The sequence below is a fragment of the Saccopteryx leptura genome, chromosome 9 (assembly GCF_036850995.1).
Source record: "Saccopteryx leptura isolate mSacLep1 chromosome 9, mSacLep1_pri_phased_curated, whole genome shotgun sequence".
Taxonomy (NCBI): Eukaryota; Metazoa; Chordata; class Mammalia; order Chiroptera; family Emballonuridae; genus Saccopteryx; species Saccopteryx leptura.
Genome location: NC_089511.1, coordinates 17,656,510 through 17,676,699, shown reverse-complemented (window position 1 = coordinate 17,676,699; position 20,190 = coordinate 17,656,510). Strand labels below are relative to the sequence as shown.

Genomic DNA, 20,190 nt, shown 5'->3' with positions numbered 1-20,190 from the left:
CTCTTCCTGCCTCATCATCACCCATACAGCCATCAGCCACATTCTAAGCCATTTATTCAATAATCCTATGTCTTAGACTGCTTTCTGCCCCCAGACTAGGCCCTCATTACTCCTGGCATGGGGCCATACAACTTGATAAAGCCACCCAGGGTCCAGCAGTCTGTGGTCACAATGTTAGTGGCTACAACCGTTTCATCTGCCGCCGTTCCTGTCGGCGCTGCCTTTTCTCATTGTGCTCTGGCGCTGGGGCACCACTGTCTGCTGTGAACCAAGGGCCCAGCACATTTACCCAAAGGAGGTAAAGGGCCCGTCCTGGAGCCTAAGAGAGAAAAGGTAACTTAAAGCCAGGTTCAGAATATGAAAAAAGAGAAGGGTTAGATGCCCCAGCCCCTCCTTAGGAGCCCAACAACCCACGCACCAGAAGCCAGAAGGACCAGATGTAGAGGGAAAAGCAGCTGAGCACCTGCACGATGGCTGTCAGCAGAATCACATCCTTAAGGTGCCTGTGGATAGAAGGGAGACTGCAAGGGCCAAAAATAGTAGATGGATCTCAATTCAGCTCTCACCCTCTTCAAGTTGCAGGTAGCTGTGGGTCTTGGGCTATCTGGGCCCCAGCACCACAGCCTTGGGGCCGCTCACCTGGGCTGGCTGCGGGGGACACTCACTCTGCCATGCCCTGCTCCATGTTGAGGTCCATTCCACCATCCATCAGGGCCCCATCCTCAGAGAAGGCTGCCCGTGCCATTGAGCTCATAGAGTGGTAGCTGGCCCCATATACTGCCAGACTAAAGACCAGGGCCAACTGCAGAAAAAAAATGGGGTATCAAAGGCCCGCCATTGACCCTATGTGCTCACTTCCCAGGATGGGGAACACTTACCCAGGCCCAAAATGAGGCAGATGAGTAGAAGACGACCAAGGTCACAAGACAGTAAATGGCCTGCAAGCAGACAAAGGATCAGGCTGGGATCAAAAGCTGCCCCAAGCCATGGACCTCCCTTGACTGACCAAGGGTTAGGCCAGACTGTGGAAGGAGACAGGTTGTTTCTTATAGGGCTGGGGAACAAGGGATCTGCTCCCCAAGTCTTGAGTACCCATACTACCCTCTGACATATCAGCCTAAGAAAGCAGCCTCTCGCCTGACCAGGCAGTGGCACAGTGGATAGAGCCTCGGACTGGGATGCGGAAGGACCCAGGTTTGAGACCCCGAGGTCGCCAGCTTGAGCGCAGGCTCATCTGGTTTGAGCAAAAGCTCACCAGCCTGGACCCAAAGTCGCTGGCTCCAGCAAGGGGTTACTCGGTCTGCTGTAGGCCCGCGGTCAAGGCACATATGAGAAAGCAATCAATGCACAATTAAGGTGTCGCAATGCGCAACAAAAACTAATGATTGATGCTTCTCATCTCTCCGTTCCTGTCTGTCTGTCCCTGTCTATCCTTCTCTCTGACTCTCTCTCTGTCTCTGTTAAAAAAAAGAAGAAGAAGAAGAAAGCAGCCTCTATATTTGGAGTGGAAAGGCTCTAGTCCATCCTCATTCTATTTTTGTTTTGTTTTAGCTACTCAACATTTCCTCTGTATAGGATTGATTTTCTTTTTTTTTTTCCCCCAATGATTTGATGGGGAGAAGGGGAGAAGGGAAGAAGGGGGAGAAGGGAAGAAGGGGGAGAGAGAGAAGCATCAACATGTTCCACTTAGTTGTTCCATTTAGCTGGGTACTCACTGATTGCTTCTCACATGCGCTCTGACCAGGGAGAAATCTCAGTGCGCTGGGATGATGCTTCATCCACCAAGCCACCCTGCCAGGGCCTTTTTTTTTTTTTAATTGAAATTTTGTTCTGAAGACTTGACTCTCACATACCACCACCGTGGCCACTGCGACCAGAGTTGAGGGCTGTGGGACCTTGGGTAGGCACAGAAACAAAGAGGCAAGCACTTACATTGGCCCCCAGTATGATCCGCAGGTAGAACTTCAGGGTCTCTCTGTTCTCTTCATATATCTGCTTCTTCCCTCTTGTTCCCACTTTGCCCTTGGGCTGCAGAAGGGCGATGAGACGCCTGTCAGAGCCCTCCTCAGCAGGGTCCTCCTCACCCTCCACCCAGTCTGGTTAGCTACAGAGTTTCAGCTGCACCTCAGCCAGTTCCCTACAGTGCTCCAACCTAGCACAATTCTTGGATGTCCACCCGTCCTCCAGTCAATCCTGCTTAGGGCTGAAACTATCTTTCCAACAATCCCTGCTGTCATTGTTTCATGCACACTCTCGAACAATCCAACACTAGGCTGATACCGCCTGGCTTCCCTGGTAAGGTCCAGCTTTGGGAGATGCCTGAGTGGCGTTGAACAGCGCCCCTCCCCAGCCTCCGCTGGAGTAGACCAGGATCTCGGCTGACGCCCACAGCCTGCAGGCCCCTCAGATCTTCGGCAAACTATGGTACTATGTGATACTGATGACTACCCCCACTCGGACACCAGTGCTGGTAAGTCCTGCACCGCTCCCTTCCACCCTCCTCGCTCTAGTACGGTCCGGCCACTGAATGGCGCCTCCCTTTGGTCGACCTGCTTCTCTTGATGTCCTTCCTTCCTTTGTTCTCATTCTCCCGTCCATGGGAGCGCTCTGCCGATGTGGACCCCAACCTTCCCGGGAGCCCTCCTTACCGCCATGGTGCAATGCAAAGAACCGGCCAGGGAAACAAGGGACAGAGAACGAAACTGCGGTCACTAGGTACCACATCGGCACCACAGGCACTTCCGGTGCAGATTCAAATCGTCATCAACTAGGACAGAGGTGGGTGGTCCACTTCCTCTCCTAGGCCCGCCCCCCAGAGTCAGTGAGACTACACTTCCCAGAAGCCTTGCGAGGGGGCGGAGGCGGCAGGGATGCGATGGCGGAATCGCTGCCCCTGGAGGTGAGAAGAGACCGCCCTCAGGTCTAGCTCCGGCCAGGCCCCGCCCTCGGGTCCCGGGCTGTGGGGAGGGGCTGTCAGACAGCTCGCAGGGTCCTCCTATCAGGCGGAAACGACCGCTGGGGAGATCGTAGGACCTACAAGTTAATGGGTAACGTCCCTTTAGTTTGGGGGACATCCTCTTCTTCCCCCCTGGCCCCAGGAATGGCTGTTCTGTCCCCTCAGAGAGGACAGGGCCTCTGCCTACCCATCTTCTTTTGAAATGGCTGACCCTACCCCTCTGTTCTGGAAGATGTCTGCTCTATCCCATCCTACCCGAAGGGTAACTGATCTTATCCTCATTGGCCCCTTGAGTTGATCGTTCCATTTCCTACACCTCCACCCAGGGAGATGGCTGTCCCCTCCCTCTGGCGTTGGTAGACAGACTGCCCCCTCCCATCAACTCCGGGCTTGGTCGCTGAGCTCTGTCAGGAAAGAAAGGCCTACTCCCCATTCCCTTGACCTCTAGTAATGGCCGCCCCTACCTCCTTGGCCCCAAGCAATGTTCGCCCTTCCTTAGCCTGGAGCAAGACTGCTCTGTGGCCATTGTTCAGAAAGCAATAACGGGTTTTGTCCCCACTGGACTCTCTTGGGATGGCCCCTCCATCCCTTTTGCCCTGAGAGTTGTTCGCTCCTTCCTACTGCCGACAGCAGACGGCACTCTTTCCCCATCAGCCCTGGAATGGTGCTCCTAACCCCCTAGCAAAAATAGGACTGCTCCCACCCCGTTGAACTACCTGCCATCTCATCCTTTCTTTCCTTGGCCCCAGAGGATATCTACTTCATCCCCATAGACCCCAGGAATAACCAATCATATCTCTAATGGCTCCTTGAGATAGGGTTCATAGGATGGCCGTCCCATCCTTGTCACTGCCTCCTCTGGTTCCTCTAGAAAAGCCACACCCTGTCTCTTCTCAAAGAATACCCTCAGTGAGGACTGGCGTTTTTACCTCTACCTTTGATCCTTGGGTTGGCTGCTAAGCTCTAGAAGACAGGATGGGCGCTATTGTAGCTGAGACAAGCTTCCCTACCTCCCCCTGGGGTTGGGGGTCTGGTCATTCCCAATACTCATCAGTGTTCTCTTCCTGGTTTCTAGCCTCCCTGGCCCAGAAGGCTGTTCTCCTCAGTCATTCTCAATAATTGATCTACTTTATGTCCCCAACCTGAGTAAACCTTTGGTGAAAATAGAGGTAGAAGACTATCCATCCTTAAGTCAATCCAGTAAGTTTTGGCTGAGCACCTTCTGTGTGCTAGGGATAAGAGAGGAGAAGACATCAGAATGGACTGATGAGGTCAAGCTGAAGGAAGGGCATGCCAGGAAAGAGGCCCACATAGGCAAAGGAACTAGACATGCTGTGTTTGTAGGACAGTGGGAAGACTGGAGTTGGGAAGCTCTGGGATCAGAACCCCAGCTGGGTATGGAGGCCTGACAGTGCTGACCCAAGAGTGGAGAGTTTTTCCTGAGGGTACTGGGATACCCGGAAGGTTTTTATCAGGGGTGTGCTGAGACTGAAAACTACTTTTTAGGAAAATTAACCTTGCTGAAGTGTACAGAATGATTAGCAAGGAAGAGCCTGGAGGCCAGAGGGTCTGGTAGAAGATTGTGAAAGGAATCCAGGTTTGGAATGATGAAAATTTGGGCTACTTTTCAAAGATAGAAATATTAGTAACAGCAGTCCAACAACCATTTAGGGAACACCTACTAGGTGTCAAGCACACATATCTATTAAGTTCATATATATATAATTATAGGTCTATAAATATAGATATGTAAATATAATTATCACTTAATCCCTATGACTATGACCTGGATTTTCTTTTCTTTTTTTTTTTTTTTGTATTTTTCTGAAGCTAGAAACGGGGAGGCAGTCAGACAGACTCCTGCATGCGCCCAACCGGGATCCACCCGGCATGCCCACCAGGGGTGATGCTCTGCCTATCTGGGGCTTTGCTCTGTTGTGACCAGAGCCATTCTAGTGCCTGAGGCAGAGGCCATAGAGCCATCCTCAGCGCCCGGGCCAACTTTGCTCCAATGGAGCCTGGCTGTGGGAGGGGAAGAGAGAGACAGAGAGGAAGGAGAGGGGGAGGGGTGGAGAAGCAGATGGGCGCTTCTCCTGTGTGCCCTGGCCAGGAATCGAACCCGGGACTCCTGCACACCAGGCTGATGCTCTACCACTGAGCCAACCGGCCAGGGCCTGGATTTTCTAATATCCCCATTTTACAAGTATGGAAATTGAGGCTCAGAGAAGTCATGTAACTTGCCTGAGGTCACACAGGTTACTCAGCTAGGAAGTAGTGGAGTTGGGATTTGAATGAGTCTAAGTTAGCCGGCCTAAAGCCTATGCTTTACACCTGATTGAGAGCAAGAGACAGAAGAGCATGATAAGTACAAAATATTATCAAGTTCTTCAGACAAGACGCACTGTTGGCATTGAAGCTCAGGTCTGGAAAGTTGGAAGCTGAGTCCCCTTTGGACTGAGGGCAGAATATGAATTCTGGTTGAGATGAAGGTGATGGTAAATATAGTATTTGGATGAAGCCTTCTGTGGACAGTTGGCAACACTGGACTAGCACATGAGTAAGACAATATGGGAATATTGGATTGTTGGTTAATGGTATAGAAGTAACTGTTGGAACCATGCAAATGAATTTATATTATCCTAGAAGGTAAACAGATGAAAAGACCCAGGTCTGAGCCTGGGGAACCACAGAAGAATCCAGAAACAGCAATTGGAGTGGTGAGTGGGGCTCTACAAAACACATAGGAGTTAAGGAAGGAAGGTTTCAGGAGGAAAAAAAAAGAGTTAATATCTGATCATTCCTGGCTTCACAGTCTTTTCCCTCCCCAGTTCTCTATAATGGGGCCTCCCTTCTCACTCCCGCCCCAGCCTCATAGAGCATAAGTGGAGTGAGGGCCTGAGACCCCTAAGCTGAGTCCTCTGGGATCATATCTTATCAGCTGAGAAGGCAAGTTGGCAGTGGAGAAGATGGGAAAAGAGTGGGTTCCCAGAGCTGACCTGCGATGGCAGGAGGAAGGGGTATAGCTTCCTGAAAATCAGAGGGGGAGAACCTAACTTTCTGTGTTCTAGATCCTGTACAGGACAAGTTACTGTTTGTTTTTTTATTTTTATTTTTTACAGAGAAAGAGAGTGAGTCAGGGAGAGGGATAGACAGGGACAGACAGACAGGAACGGAGAGAGATGAGAAGCATCAATCATTAGTTTTTCGTTGCGCATTGCGACACCTTAGTTGTTCATTGATTGCTTTCTCATATGTGCCTTGGCCGTGGGCCTTCAGCAGACCGAGTAACCCCTTGCTGGAGCCAGCGACCTTGGGTTCAAGCTGGTGGGCTTTTTTTTGCTCTAACCAGATGAGCCCACACTCAAGCTGGCGACCTCGGGGTCTCGAACCTGGGTCCTCTGCATCCCAGTCCAACGCTCTATCCACTGTGCCACCGCCTGGTCAGGCAAGTTACTGTTATTTAATTCTCACAATAACCCGTTTAAATCTCACTACAGTTGCCGTTTCACAGATAAGGAAAACAAAGCTCAGAGAGGTCAGTTGGTAAAGTAAACATTTGAATTAGGTTTATCTGGTCCCAATGCCCAGTCTTTTTTTACCAAACTGAGCAGAAAGTTTGGTTTGCATTAGTACAAAGTTGCATCTAGACAGCGCTTAGGAAAGGCTTGTTCACAGTAAAGATACTAAGGAGATGGAGAGAGGCATGAAGACTGTGAAGCTTAGGATCCAAGATGAACTAGAAGCCAGTGCTCTAGTCACTTCCAACCTACTACGCTATCAGCTAGAGAAAGTCCCCAAGGCCCCCAGCTCTAACGGCCTGCCATGCCCTGTTTTTTTCCCTCAGATGCTGACATATATTCTGAGATTTCTGCCCTTGTCAGATCAGAAAGAGGCCTCCCTTGTGAATCGGGCTTGGTACTGTGCAGCCCAGAATGTCCTTCGGGAGGTAAGGTGCTCACCCTCACCTGGCCCATTCTCAGTTGTCTCACATGTCAGCTTGCACATGGCCCTGCTCATCTATCATCCATCCATTTATTCATCATACATATTCACACATACATTACATTTGTACATCCTTGTCTCTGGCTACAGTGCTAGAACTATACAGATGAATAAGACATAGCCCCTTCCCCAAGGAGCCCAGAGTCCAGTAGAGGAGACAAGTGATCAGATATCATGTGCTCGGAGCTGTGACACTGGAATGAACGGTGCAATGGGAACGTGAGAAAGGACATCCACAGGAGACCAGCCGCAGCGGGGAGGGCTTCCTGAAGGAATAGGGTGAGGATACTAAGACTGGTAGCAGAACAGGTGAAGGCACCACGGTGTGAAATAGTTCTGGAAATGACCATACAAGTGCCCTGTGACCAGAACTTAGATGTGTGGGAGAAGGGGTGGGAGATCAGACTACAAGCTGGCAGGTGTGCCAGGTGGCTCCACTGGGGCTTTCCCCTGGTTACCATCCTGGGGCCTTTAAAGCAGGGGTCCCCAAACTTTTTACACAGGGGGCCAGTTCACTGTCCCTCAGACCGTTGGAGGGCCGGACTATAAAAAAAAACTATGAACAAATCCCTATGCACACTGCACATATCTTATTTTAAAGTAAAAAAACAAAATGGGAACAAATACAATATTTAAAATAAAGAACAAGTAAATGTAAATCAACAAACTGACCAGTATTTCAATGGGAACTAGGCTCCTCTCACTGACCAGCAATGAAAGAGGTGCCCCTTCTGAAGTGTGGCAGGGGCCGGATAGATGGCCTCAGGGGGCCGCATGTGGCCCGCGGGCCGTAGTTTGGGGACCCCTGCTTTAAAGGAATGTTAAGGCTGCAGAGTGACACAGGGTGATTTGTGTCTTAGAACTCTGCAGCACAGAGCAGGCTGGAGAGGGAGAGTCAGCGCGTAGGGAGACAGCCCAGCTAGGAGGTGAATGCAGACATCTGTCCTAGTTTGAAAGGCAAATGGTAACTCTGTTTCAATTTTTACTTCTTTGATTATTACTGAAGTTAAACAGTTTTCTCATTAACTGACCATTTTTATTTCCCTGTTTTGTTTATTCATGTTCTTTATGCATTTAACTGTTGGGGTCCTAGTATTTTTCTTACCTATTTGTATGAACTTTTTATACATTAAAGAGATTAATCTTTTACATATTTATTGAAATATATTCCTAGTATGTTTGCCTTTTAATTTGACTTGTAGATTTATGTTTATTTATGAGATACAGAAGTTAAATATCTGTGTTGTTGACTTGGGGCATCCTTTTCTTTCTTATTTCTTCCATGGCTTTTTAAACTTACAGATCCCTTGCCTCTTCAGAGATTTGATAAATATGCACTCATGTGTTTCTTCTATTTTTTTTAATTAGACTTTATTTTTTAGAACAGTTTTAGGCTCACAGCAAAATTGTTTCTTCTGCTTTATAGTGTGAATCTTTATATTAACTGTTTTTATTGGAGAAATTATTTTGATTTATGCTATGAGGTAGAAGCTAAACTGATTTGTTTTCAATAAGCCCAAATAGGCCCTGGCCGGTTGGCTCAGCAGTAGAGCGTCAGCCTGGCGTGCGGGGGACCCGGGTTCGATTCCCAGCCAGGGCACATGGGAGAGGCGCCCATTTGCTTCTCCACCCCCCCCCTTCCTCTCTGTCTCTCTCTTCCCCTCCCGCAGCCAAGGCTCCATTGGAGCAAAGATGGCCCGGGCGCTGGGGATGGCTCCTTGGCCTCTGCCCCAGGCGCTGGGGTGGCTCTGGTCACAGCTGAGCAGCGCCCTGGAGGGCAGGGCGTCGCCCCCTGGTGGGCAGAGCGTAGCCCCTGGTGGGCGTGCCGGGTGGATCCCGGTCGGGCGCATGCGGGAGTCTGTCTGACTGTCTCTCCCCGTTTCCAGCTTCAGAGAATTAAAAAGAAAAATATAAAATAAATAAGCCCAAATACACTTTCTGTATAACCTTCCCTTCCCCTCCCCTGCTGGATTAGAATCCTCCTCTGTCATGCCTGTTGTCGAGTTCTCTATCCAGTGTCACTGAGCTTACTGTCTAAAGGAATTTGATTTGGACTTGTCTAAAACTTGAAGTGGAAGATAGCTAGGTGGTACAGTCTAGTTGGTAGTTGGATTTCTGGGTGAGGAATCTAAGAGCAGAGTCCAGACAATGATTATACATTTGGGTGGCATTAGAGAATGGGTAGGAGTTGAACCATGGGTGAGGTAAGTTCCCTCAGGGAGAGCCTAAAGAGCCAAAAGGACAGCAGGCCAGGGAGGATGAATGCCCAAGGGCATGGAAAGGGGGAGGAGCCTACGGGGGGGGGGGGGGGCTGCGGAGGGCCCAGAAGTCAATGGCAGAGAGCATTTCAATGCCAAGTGAAGTATAACAGTGTCAAATCCCATGAAGAGCCTAGAAAATAACGAACAGATAGTGACCTTTGATGTTTGGCATCGAGGGAGGTCACCAATGGCTTCAACAACATTTGGCATCTGGGGGACAGGGCAGCCAGATGGATTGAGGGGTGAATGAGAGTAGAAAGGGAATGTAGAGTAACCTCACTGCCAAGAAATTTTCCCACAAAAGGAAGGAAATATAAATAAAAAATAAATAAATAAATAAATAAATAATTTAAAAAAAAAAAAAGGAAGGAAATAAATTGGGCAGTAATGAGAGGTTGAGGTTGGTTTGACAAAAGGGTTTTAATTGGGAGAAATCTCAAATGTGTTTACGTGCTGAGGAGTCACTAGAGGCGGAGTGAATGTCAGGAGGAAAGGTCGTCGGGAATGGCGGATGCCACCTGAGGTGGTGGAAGAGGCAGGCTTCAGAGTGCAAGGCCTGGTCTTTGATAATCCTATGATAATCCAGATGGAGAGGATGTCATCTCTCCTCCCCAGGCACTGGAGCGGTGGGAGTGGCAATATGGAAGTTCCTCAGAGACTAGCGGCCTCTTTGCTCAGTGAATTTGGAGGCCAAGTTGTCTTGGGGGAGTAAGAAGAAAAAGTGGAAGCTGGGGCCTCAGCGGAGAGGTTTGGGATATTTACAGGGCAGAAGGAACATGGAAAGTCACATGGAAGGGCCTCACACACTTGCATGTTGATGTTGCCTCTCTGTGCCTAGCACTGTGCTGGGCCCTGGGGGTACAGGACTGGGGAAAACATAGCGTTCAGGCGTTGGTAGTGAGAGGAAAACAGCAAAGTCAGAACGAGAGGACAGGCCCTGGCCAGGTTCGCAAAGGTTGTGGGTTCAATCACCGGTCAGGGTACATATAAGAATCAACCAATGGCCTGACCAGGCGGTGGCGCAGTAGATAGAGCATCAGACTGGGATGCAGAGGACCCAGGTTCAAGACCCCGAGGTTGCCAGCTTGAGCGCAGGCTCATCTGGTTTGAGCAAAAGCTCACCCGCTTGAACAGTTGCTGGCTCCAGCAAGGGGTTACTCGGTCTGCTGAAGGCCCGCGGTCAAGGCACATATGAGAAAGCAGTCAATGAACAACTAAGGTTGCAATGTGCAACGAAAAACTAATGATTGATACTTCTCATCTCTCTCCGTTCTTGTCTGTCTATCCCTCTCTCTGACTCTCTCTCTGTCTCTGTAAAGAAAAAATAATAATAATAAATAAATAAAATTTGAGTTAAAAAAAAAGAATCAGCCCTGGCCGGTTGGCTCAGCGGTAGAGCGTCGGCCTAGCGTGCGGAGGACCCGGGTTCGATTCCCGGCCAGGGCACACAGGAGAAGCGCCCATTTGCTTCTCCACCCCTCCGCCGCACTTTCCTCTCTGTTTCTCTCTTCCCCTCCCGCAGCCAAGGCTCCATTGGAGCAAAAGATGGCCCGGGCGCTGGGGATGGCTCTGTGGCCTCTGCCCCAGGCGCTAGAGTGGCTCTGGTCGCAATATGGCGACGCCCAGGATGGGCAGAGCATCGCCCCCTGGTGGGCAGAGCCTCGCCCCATGGTGGGCGTGCCGGGTGGATCCCGGTCGGGCGCATGCGGGAGTCTGTCTGACTGTCTCTCCCCGTTTCCAGCTTCAGAAAAATGAAAAAAAAAGAAAAAAAAAGAAAAAAAAAAGAATCAACCAATGAATGCAAAAATAAGTGGAAAAACAAAGCAATGTTTCCCTCTCTCTCTCTTTCCCCTGTTCCTCTCTCTTTAAAATCAATAAAATAAAATAAAAATTTAAATGAGAGGATAGGGTGCTGTCCTCAAAGTCTTATAAGGCACACAAGGGATGTGAGCAAGGACTCAGAAAAGATTTTATGGAGTAGGGATACTTAGGACGAGTCTTGAAAAAAGAATAAATATTTGCTAAATAGACAAATAGGTGTAGGTGAGGGATGAGATCCCCACTCACACACACCCAAACCCGAAAAGCAGCTGAGCAGAGGCTTGGCGGCGTGAGACAGGGGTCGGAAGTGGACATTCCCAGAGCTGGGGGCGAGGCGCTGGCATGGGAAGGCTGAGGCCGGAGAGTAGGCAGGGAACTGACATAAAAGGGCTCAAATGCCAGCCAGGAAGCTCAGCCTCTGTCCTATGAAGTGAACCATCAGAGGGTCTGAAGGGGGACAGTTTGCCTTCTGTAAGGATCACTATGGCAACAATTCCAAGGACAGATGGAGCCAGACAGACTGGAGGCCAGGACCCCAGTGCTATAATAAATTTGTGAGAGGTAATAAGGCAGAAGCAGCAAGGTGGGAGCAGAGGAACATGTGGCAGTCTATCAAGGAGATGGGCTGGAAGGGACTTTGGTCACCGGATGCAGGGGGGGAGTCTAAGGTGACGCCCAGATTCCTGACTCGGCTACCTTGGTAGAGGGTTTAGGGGGAGGGCAGGGCAGCGTTGGGCGAGAAGACAACGAGTGCAGACTCGCATTCGTGTATCTGGAGAGAGGCCCGTCAGGTACCTGGCTGCCCGGCGGCTGCTGTTGGAGATGATGCGGACCATCCCTAAAGTAGTGGTCATGGGATGAGGCGCAGTCGGCCAGGATGGGGAACAAGCAGGGGCAAGGGAGGGAAGGAGGGAGAGAGTGGAACAAACTGTGGGAACCCACGTGCCTATGGAGTGGGTCTTTCTCTCCTTTGGTGACCCCAAAAGAGGCAGAAGGTAGGAGCAGAACCATGAGGGCAGAATTGCAGAACCCTCAGTGGGAGGTAGCTTTAGGGGGAGACTGGCCATCCATAAGGGGTGGGATGGCAGAGAGCACACTGGGGGAGGTCTGCAGAGGAGCACCAGATGCTGCTGGGTTGGTCACTGTGAAGAACTCAGGACATCTCAGCTTCTGCCCTCCTCTGCCTTCTCCTGCCCGAGGTGTTTGTTTATAAAGACCTGGAAGTCTAACTCCTCTAGAGACTAAAATCCCTGGGTTCCAGGACCTATGTTTTCTTGAAGGCCTTCTAGAGAACAGAGATGTGCTAGCTTTGGATTTCTGTACCAGCAAACAAGGGGCCCTTTCTCTATCAGATGCCTGTCCAAGTCTGCACACAAGCCTGCAGCCTCAGCTCAGGATTCAGGAGCTACAACAAAATTCCAGCCTGTCGCAATGAAAGGACATGTGTCACTTTTAGCAGGTGTAGGGCATTTCCCAAATGACTTTGCATTTACTCTTAAGATACCAGCATTGGGAAAGAAGGAGACCAGGGGTTAGTTGGCCCCTCTGTAGTTAGGGCAGCTAAAACTGGAGAAGGTACCCTGGCAGTCCTCTCCTGAGCTTCTAGAAGCATCTTTCTAGGGCCCAGGAAGGGGGGCTTTGCTATGCCAGGGCCAAAGACAAGAACCCAGGTGCCGGCTCCTTCCACCTGCTGCTCTGCCCCCCACAGATCATACATATCCCTAAAAGGCTGCTGCTGGGCTCCTGCACTTCGAGTCCAGACTAGACCACCTGAATGATGACTTAGAGTAGGGGTCTCAAACTTGCGGCCCGCCGAACAATTTTGTGTGGCCTGTAGACTAATCCATGAAGTTCAAAATATTTTGGATAAAATTAAGTAAGCCCGTGGATTAGTCTGCAGGCCGCACAAAATTGTTCGGCAGGCCGCATGCGGCCCGCCAGCTGCAAGTTTGAGACCCCTGACTTAGAGGCTGCCCTCTCCACATGGTGGGGAGCAGGGAGGTGGGTGGGCTGGAAGTCCTTAGGCCAGGCCCTGCCCCTTTACCTACCCAGTGGTTTTTGTTACTACGAGCCAGCTCTGGGCTTGGATCCTGGACTGCAGTTCCTTCCCACAGCTGTTTGTCTAGCTTGTTCATAGGGAGGCGGTTGGAAAGGGGAGAACATTCCTGCCCCACTGGGCTCAGGAAGGAAGGAGAAAAAGGAAGCCGAAGGCAGGCGGAGCTGGGGCCTGTGGGGTAGCCTGTGACTGAGGGGCGAGTGCTGCCTGGGTGGGCGAGCAGCAGACTCTACTCCCCCAGCCGTAGTTCACTCCATGCAGCATCTGGTTGGCTTGTCTGGCATTCGGGGCTCTGAGGCCTGCCTTACCTTTCCTTTCTAAAACCTCCTCCCTGATCATTTCATCACCCTCCCCACCCTCACTGGTTACTGAGAGAGGGACCCAGTTCCTTGGGAGCCCCCACTACCCCTCTGTGTCCCCGAGCGCTCCTCTCATCCACAGTGACCACATTCAGGGAATGGGATGTGGAAAGTGAAGCTGGTTTTACCCACGATTCCTGTGGAAGCAGTCGGGAGCTGGTCCTCATCACTTACCACCTGCTCCTTCCCATGATGACAGCCATGGTGGCCATAGGTGGCTGCTTCTCTCTGGCAGAAGCCAGGTGGTTCTTCCACCCCTGAGGATGAGCTCCATGTGTCTTCCTGGGAGGGTCCTGTTGATCAGTATCCTGCAGGAGTGCTATTGTCATTTCTACCTTTCTGCTTCCCTTCAAAGATGTGCTGGGCTCACCAGGAACCGTGAGCTTGTTCTTACTGCTGCTGGCAGGGCAGCTTCTTCAGGGAGCTTGCTTTCCTACATCAGGATTGTGTTAGTACCTTACGATAAGAGCCTTCTTTGAGTACCACTTGCCTTCAACTTGGAAATCTTCAGGCGTAGAGAAATAGGGCTAGGATTTTTTAAGCCAAGCCCTCTTCTTCTTTTGGCCACAGACCTGTTCCACAAAGACCTGTACCCCCTGCCCTTTGGCTCTCTCTGGCACGAGGTTGGGAAAGGTTTTATGAAATATCTCCTTAGCTGGGGGCTACCCAAACTCCTACACAAACCAGTTTATTCCCACAACGACTTAGCCCTGAACTGATCCTCTGCCCCCACACTGTGTGCGCTAACTCTCATTCCCCAGCTCCCCCTACAGCAAGGCCAGCTCAGTTCCTCAGTGCCTCTGAGACTCATTCTCTTCATTCCAGCCCCTAGAAATGGAGGCTTTTCGTTCCTTACCTGGATGTGATGGACCCTCAGGGATGATCCTCAGGGATCATATCATGAACTCTGGAGCCTGTGGAGCTCACATGTGTTAGCGCGGGCGCACATATGCATGATGAATGCACCCATTTTCACTTACACACAAAACCCATTTTTGCAAACATTCTTTTTTTTATTTTTCTGAAGTTGGAAACGGGGAGGCAGTCAGACAGACTCCCGCATGCACCCAACCGGGATCCACCTGGCACGCCCACCAGGGGGTGATGCTCTGCCCATCTGGGGCGTTGCTCTGTTGCAACCAGAGCCATTCTAGTGCCTGAGACAGAGGCCATGGAGCTATCCTCAGGGCCCAGGCCAACTTTGCTCCAAAGAAGCCTTGGCTGTGGGAGGGGAAGAGAGAGACAGAGAGGAAGGAGAGGGGGAGGGGTAGAGAAGCAGATGGGCGCTTCTCCTATGTGCCCTGGCCGAGAATCGAACCCGGGACTCCTGCACACCAGGCCGACGCTCTACCACTGAGCCAACCGGCCAGGGCCTGCAAACATTCTTATGGCTGAGACACTGAAGCCACCAGGGGACCTTGGCCTCACTACCTGCCCCAGACCTCAGTCATCTGGGCCACAGGGGGTTGTGGTGAGTGGCACCTGCCTCCCTTCTTCCCACTTTCAGTTCTGAGGGCTATTTATATGTTCTAGAGAAAGTAGGGGAGGCTGGTTGCTTAACTGATGCCAAGGGCTGAGTCCATGGTCTCAGGGCCACCTTCCAGAAGTCTCAAAGGTTGGGGGTATAGCATAATTTGTCCTCCTGCTCCCTGGAGGCTCCTCCTTCTATAGCCATCCATCCCCTGAGACCCAGTGTGACTTCCCCTCTCAGCTCACACTTCCCACTAGCACCCCTCAACCACACATAAACCACATACTACAGGGGGTCCCCTTGTAGAAGGGCCCTTTCCTGACCTGCCCTCAGTCTCTACTCAGCAACTTGCCACCAGACCTGATGCCTAGCACCCTCTGAGGCCAGAGGACTAACCCAGGCCTGTTGCTGCCCTTCAGATGAATGTGCGGTACAACATTCCAGTATGCTCGGCCTCCCTCCCAGCCATCAAGAGCCTGGGCCTTAGGGGCATCTCCTGCATCAGTCTGACCAACCTGGATGGCTCACCAGTTTCACAGCAGGTGTTGCAGTCTGTTGCCTACCACCTGGGCCCACACTTGCAGAGCTTGTCCCTCGGTGGGGGTAGCCCCACAGAGGCCTCCTTTGTGGCCTTGCTCTTGGGCTGCCCAGCCTTGCGTAGCCTTGACCTCAGTGGCTGCAACAGCCTCTTCACATCAGGCATGCTGCTCGCTCAGCCCGAGACGGCACAGCAGGTCCAGCAGGCGCTGAGAGGCCTTCGCGAGCTCAGCCTGGCTGGCCTGCGAGACCTGGTCGACCTCAGCTTCAACCGGCTCAGCAGCTGTGCCCCCAGCCTGGAGCGCCTCTCCCTGGCCTACTGTCACCTCACCTTCAAGCCAGGTCCAACCAGGGGCTCCCTCAGCTCCCAGGACTCCTCCCCCTCCCAACTCTCCTTCCACAACCTGCTGCAGTTCTTGAAGGAGCGGGCTGGTAGCCTGCGCGCCTTGGACCTGAGTGGCACTGGCTTGCCACCCGAGGCCCTGCAGGCCCTTGGCCAGGTGGCCGGGCTACAGCTGCAGGAGCTGAGCCTGCAGAACTGCCAGGACCTCTCCACAGAGGCTGTGGCTGCCCTCTGCCACCAGCAACCAGGCTTGACCTCCCTGGACCTCAGCGGCTGCTCAGAACTGGCTGACCAGGCACTGGTGGCTGTGAGCCGGGGCCTGCAGCACCTACAGCGCCTGAGCCTGAGGAAGCTACAGCGGCTGACAGATGCGGGGTGTACAGCCCTGGGGGCCCTGCGAGAGCTGCGGGGCCTGGACATGGCTGACTGCTGCCTGGTGAGCGGGCGGGGACTGGCCCAGGCCCTGGGCTCTGTGCGCGGAGCTCCGCCCGCACTGGCCACCCTCAGCCTGGCCTATTGCTCCTCACTCAAGGTGAGCCTACTCTCCCCGCCACCCCTCGCTAGGACCATGGGCTGGGGACACGGGGAATATGGCACCAGGGAGGCACTGCCAGTGTTTGTGTCCAAGGAATAGTGCTGAACTGAACTCAGGACCCAGTCTGAGAGGGGAAAGGAGCCCAGACAAGACAGTGAGGCCGCCAGCACTCCGCCCGCAGCTCCCACTGTGGCCTCAGGTAGAGGGAGGCCAAGAGGCCAGGCTGGCCCAGCCCACGAGGTGGCATACGCCTCGCTTGCCTGTGCTCGGTGACCACTGCGGTCCCAAGGGCTATGGAGGGCGGGTGTTCTAGAGACAAGGAAGGCTGGTGAAAGGAGGTGACAGACCTGAACCCTGTGGGGAAGGGGCACTGAGGTTACATCGAAGAGGCTCCTCAGGCAGGGCCCGAAGGAGGTAACGTGATGTGGGAGCAGTAAGGTCACTTTTTGGCTGAAGCCAGTCTCTTCCGTGGGGCTCAGCCCTGTCCCTCTGGGTGGTAGTGCCAGTCTTCTTAGTGCGTTATTCCTTCAGTCTGTCGATGTGACCGGGTATTCCCAACCTGAAAACCGTCTCTCAGCCTTTTCCCCACGGTGCCTCTCTTCCCCTGCCCGGCTGCATCTTCCTCTGCCATTGCGCCTCTTAGCTAGACTCCGGCCTCACATGCTCATGTCTCCACATCCCTCTACACACCAGCCTCCTCTGTTCTGCCCTTAGCTCCAGTTCCTCCCACCGCAACTGCTTCTGCCAGGTCCTGTGCCCACTGTGACCTCACAGTTCTGTTTCAAACTCGAGGGAACATATCTGATTGTGTCAGTGGGGTCAGACGTCCACAACTAGCCCAATAAGCTGTGGTTGGAGGGCAGCCTCAGCCCACCCCTTCAGCAGGGACTGGGAGCACAATCAGGGCAGATACCTTAGAAATTTCCACCTGCGGCCCTGGCCGGTCGGCTCAGCGGTAGAGCGTCGGCCTGGTGTGCGGGGAACCCGGGTTCGATTCCCGGCCAGGGCACATAGGAGAAGCGCCCATTTGCTTCTCCACCCCGCCCTTCCTCTCTGTCTCTCTCTTCCCCTCCCGCAGCCAAGGCTCCATTGGAGCAAAGATGGCCCGGGCGCTGGGGATGGCTCCTTGGCCTCTGCCCCAGGTGCTAGAGTGGCTCTGGTCTCGGCAGAGCGACGCCCTGGAGGGGCAGAGCATAGCCCCCCTGGTGGGCAGAGCGTTGCCCCTGGTGGGCATGCCGGGTGGATCCCGGTCGGGTGCATGCGGGAGTCTGTCTGTCTCTCCTGTTTCCAGCTTCAGAAAAATACAAAAAAAAAAAGAAATTTCCACCTGCATCTTCCTGCCCGAGTCAGTCTAGGCCTTTACTCCAGCACGCTCCCCCTGGAGGCCTACCCCCATGGCTCACCCCATCCACACGGACCTTTCACTGGCACAGTGACATCGTTGCTTCCCTCTGGGCACCCTCTGGTAGCTCCCTATTTCCTGTGGTGCCGGAACCTTGGGCAGAACCTTCCTAGTGACTCTTGCCAAGCCTGGTGACACAGGCTTGTTCTCTCCCCATTGTTCTCTCCCTTCTCCATTTTTCTCTTAGGACAGCTCAGTGCGCTCCCTGATTCCAGTGCTGGGCCCAAGTCTCAGGGTGCTAGACTTATCCTCTTGTTTGGCCCTCACCAACCAGACCCTGCAGACCATCTGCGCCTACCTCCCTGCCCTCTCCGTCCTGCGCCTGGTCTGGTGCAAGGAGCTCTGTGACTGGGGGCTTCTGGGGCTGAGGGACCCAGGTCAGGAGCCAGCACAGGGAGCCCAGGTGTGGCATCTTCGAGGTCATGGAGGGTGGGGCGGTCCCTGGGCTCAGCTGCCCTCCTGCCCCTCCTGAGTCTCTCTAGGAGCATTTGAGAGCCAAACTCGGGAGGAAGCTGAGGAGCAGGGGCCTCTTCCCACAGCCACACCGAGAGCTGGAGCATCAGGCCGTGAGCCCCAAGGACCCCTCTCCCCAGCCACAGGGCCCCTCCCTGCTCATGCTGCAGGCCCTGCAGGAGTTGGACCTCACAGCCTGCAGCAAGCTGACTGACGCCAGTGTGGCGAAGGTGCGGGGCTGGGGGTGTGGAGAGGCTGAGGATCCCGGGGCTGGGGCTAGGGGCCTGGGCTGACCCACTTTTTGCTTGGAAAAAGTTCCTTTCTAACTGGCACCTGCTGTCTATGGCCTGTCCTTCAGCTGGGAGCGGGGGAAGCTAGAAGAGTCCCAGACCCGGCTCTAGTGCCGTACTACCCGCCATTCCCACACCCCCATCCTTGCAGGTGCTCCAGTTCCCCCAGCTGAGGCAGTTGTCACTGAGCCTGTTGCCGGCACTCACAGACAAGGGCTTGGTGGCTGTGGCCAGGGGCTGCCCTAGCCTGGAACTCTTGGTGCTGAGTCACTGCAACCTCCTCAGTGACGAAGGCTGGGCCCAGGCGGCCAGCTCCTGGCCCAGGCTGGAGCACCTCAACCTGTCCGGCTGCAGTCAGCTCACAGAGCAGTGAGTATCTGATGATGCCACAGAGGAGGGGCCGGGCTGGGACCCCACATCGGGTCAGGCACTCACACAGTGGCCTCCTTGCAGAACGCTGGATATTATTGGGCAGGCGTGCAAGCAGATCCAGATGTTAGATGTCTCCATGTGCCCTGGCATTGGCATGGCTGCCATCAGGCGATTCCAAGCTCAACGACCCCAGCTGACCTGTGTCCAGTCCCGCTTCGTGGGAGGGGCTGATCTGACCCAAACACTCTGAGGTCAGGTCAGTATGCAGCCCTGCAGCTGAGCCTCCGTAGTTCCTAGCCCTGGTTTTGACCTGGAGTTTAACTCCATGCCGCCTGTTTCCCTCTGCTACACACCCCAGAGCCCCTTCCCCAAGCTATAAATACCTCTGCTAGGACTGGAGGGGGGTTAATCAGTCTTCCCCGCAGCCCAACAGGGGCCTTTCCTGCTACAGGAGGCTGCCACAGGCCCCTGGAAACGCAGGCTCCTGTCCTGGTCAGGCCTGGGTCCAGAAGCCACAGGCCGATAGGTGATAGGCCTGATACCAGGGAGGAGCAGAGCCCGTGCCCCTTGCCCTGCCCATTGCTCCCACCTAAGGCCTGTGCCCCACCTTGTCCCCTACAGGAGCTCCCCAGTCCCCTACCAGCACTGAACTTTAGCAGCCAAGCCACAGTCTGTTGTAAACCCAAACAAGATTAAAAATTCCAGATTTTTCCTGACCAGGTGGTGGCGCAGTGGATAGAGCATCGGACTGGGATGTGGAGGACCCAGGTTCAAGACCGCGAGGTCACCAGCTTGAGCGCAGGCTCATCTGGTTTGAGTAAGGCTCACCAGCTTGAGGCCAAGGTCACTGGCTCGAGTAAGGGATCACTCGGTCTGCTGTAGCCCCCCCCCCATCAAGGCACATATGAGAAATCAATCAATGGCCTGACCAGGCGGTGGCGCAGTGGATAGAGCGTCAGACTGGGATGCGGAAGGATCCAGGTTCAAGACCCCGAGGTCGCCAACTTGAGCGTGTGCTTATCTAGTTTGAGCAAAGCTCACCAGCTTGCCTGACCAGGCGGTGGCGCAGTGGATAGAGTGTTGGACTGGGATGCAGAAGGACCCAGGTTTGAGAACCCAAGGTCACCAGCTTGAGCGCGGGCTCCTCTGGCTTGAGCAAAGCTCACCAGCTTGGACCCAAGGTTGCTGGCTCCAGCAAGGGGTTACTCGTTCTGCTGAAGGCCCACGGTCAAGGCACATTTGAGAAAGCAATCGATGAACAACTAAGGTGTCGCAACGAAAAACTGATGATTGATGCTTCTCATCTCTCTTCATTCCTGTCTGTCTGTCCCT

General features: G+C 53.3%; 2 protein-coding genes across 6 annotated transcripts; one reads left to right on the top strand and one right to left on the bottom strand.

Moving 5' to 3' along the window:
- Positions 1–37: 37 nt before the first annotated feature.
- TMEM208 (transmembrane protein 208) lies at positions 38–2,758 on the bottom strand. The gene is made up of 6 exons (XM_066348767.1): positions 2,649–2,758; positions 1,933–2,028; positions 879–938; positions 666–802; positions 419–503; positions 38–319 (listed from the first exon to the last, which is right to left on the bottom strand). Exons 1-6 carry the CDS (start codon positions 2,652–2,654, stop codon positions 182–184), a joined length of 522 nt encoding a protein of 173 aa, XP_066204864.1. The 5' UTR covers positions 2,655–2,758; the 3' UTR covers positions 38–181.
- A 92-nt stretch (positions 2,759–2,850) lies between these two features.
- Positions 2,851–19,845, top strand: LOC136380610 (F-box/LRR-repeat protein 20-like). 5 transcript variants are annotated; one of them, XM_066348589.1, is made up of 8 exons: positions 2,851–2,899; positions 6,801–6,902; positions 15,346–16,338; positions 17,931–18,146; positions 18,283–18,426; positions 18,638–18,855; positions 18,940–19,114; positions 19,579–19,845. In XM_066348589.1, the coding sequence occupies exons 1-7, from the start codon at positions 2,876–2,878 to the stop codon at positions 19,106–19,108; spliced, it is 1,866 nt and encodes a 621-aa protein (XP_066204686.1). In that variant the 5' UTR covers positions 2,851–2,875; the 3' UTR covers positions 19,109–19,114; positions 19,579–19,845. The 5 variants fall into 5 exon arrangements, with proteins under 5 accessions (XP_066204686.1, XP_066204685.1, XP_066204689.1 ...); XM_066348588.1 differs by lacking the exon at positions 19,579–19,845 and having other exon boundaries at positions 18,940–19,565; XM_066348590.1 differs by lacking the exons at positions 2,851–2,899; positions 19,579–19,845 and adding an exon at positions 2,990–3,047 and having other exon boundaries at positions 18,940–19,565.
- The last annotated feature ends 345 nt before the right edge of the window (positions 19,846–20,190 follow it).

What these genes read in the sequence shown, in the direction of transcription:
- TMEM208 (XM_066348767.1), bottom strand. An exon ending in GGATCATACTGGGGGCCAAT is followed by an intron (nt 939 to 1,932) that starts GTAAGTGCTTGC and finishes GTCTGCTTGCAG; the next exon opens with GCCATTTACTGTCTTGTGAC. An exon ending in TCTGGTCCTTCTGGCTTCTG is followed by an intron (nt 320 to 418) that starts GTGCGTGGGTTG and finishes TTTCTCTCTTAG; the next exon opens with GCTCCAGGACGGGCCCTTTA.
- LOC136380610 (XM_066348589.1), top strand. Translation starts at nt 2,876, where the DNA reads ATGGCGGAATCGCTGCCCCTGGAG. An exon ending in CTGACGCCAGTGTGGCGAAG is followed by an intron (nt 18,427 to 18,637) that starts GTGCGGGGCTGG and finishes CCATCCTTGCAG; the next exon opens with GTGCTCCAGTTCCCCCAGCT. An exon ending in TGCAGTCAGCTCACAGAGCA is followed by an intron (nt 18,856 to 18,939) that starts GTGAGTATCTGA and finishes GCCTCCTTGCAG; the next exon opens with AACGCTGGATATTATTGGGC.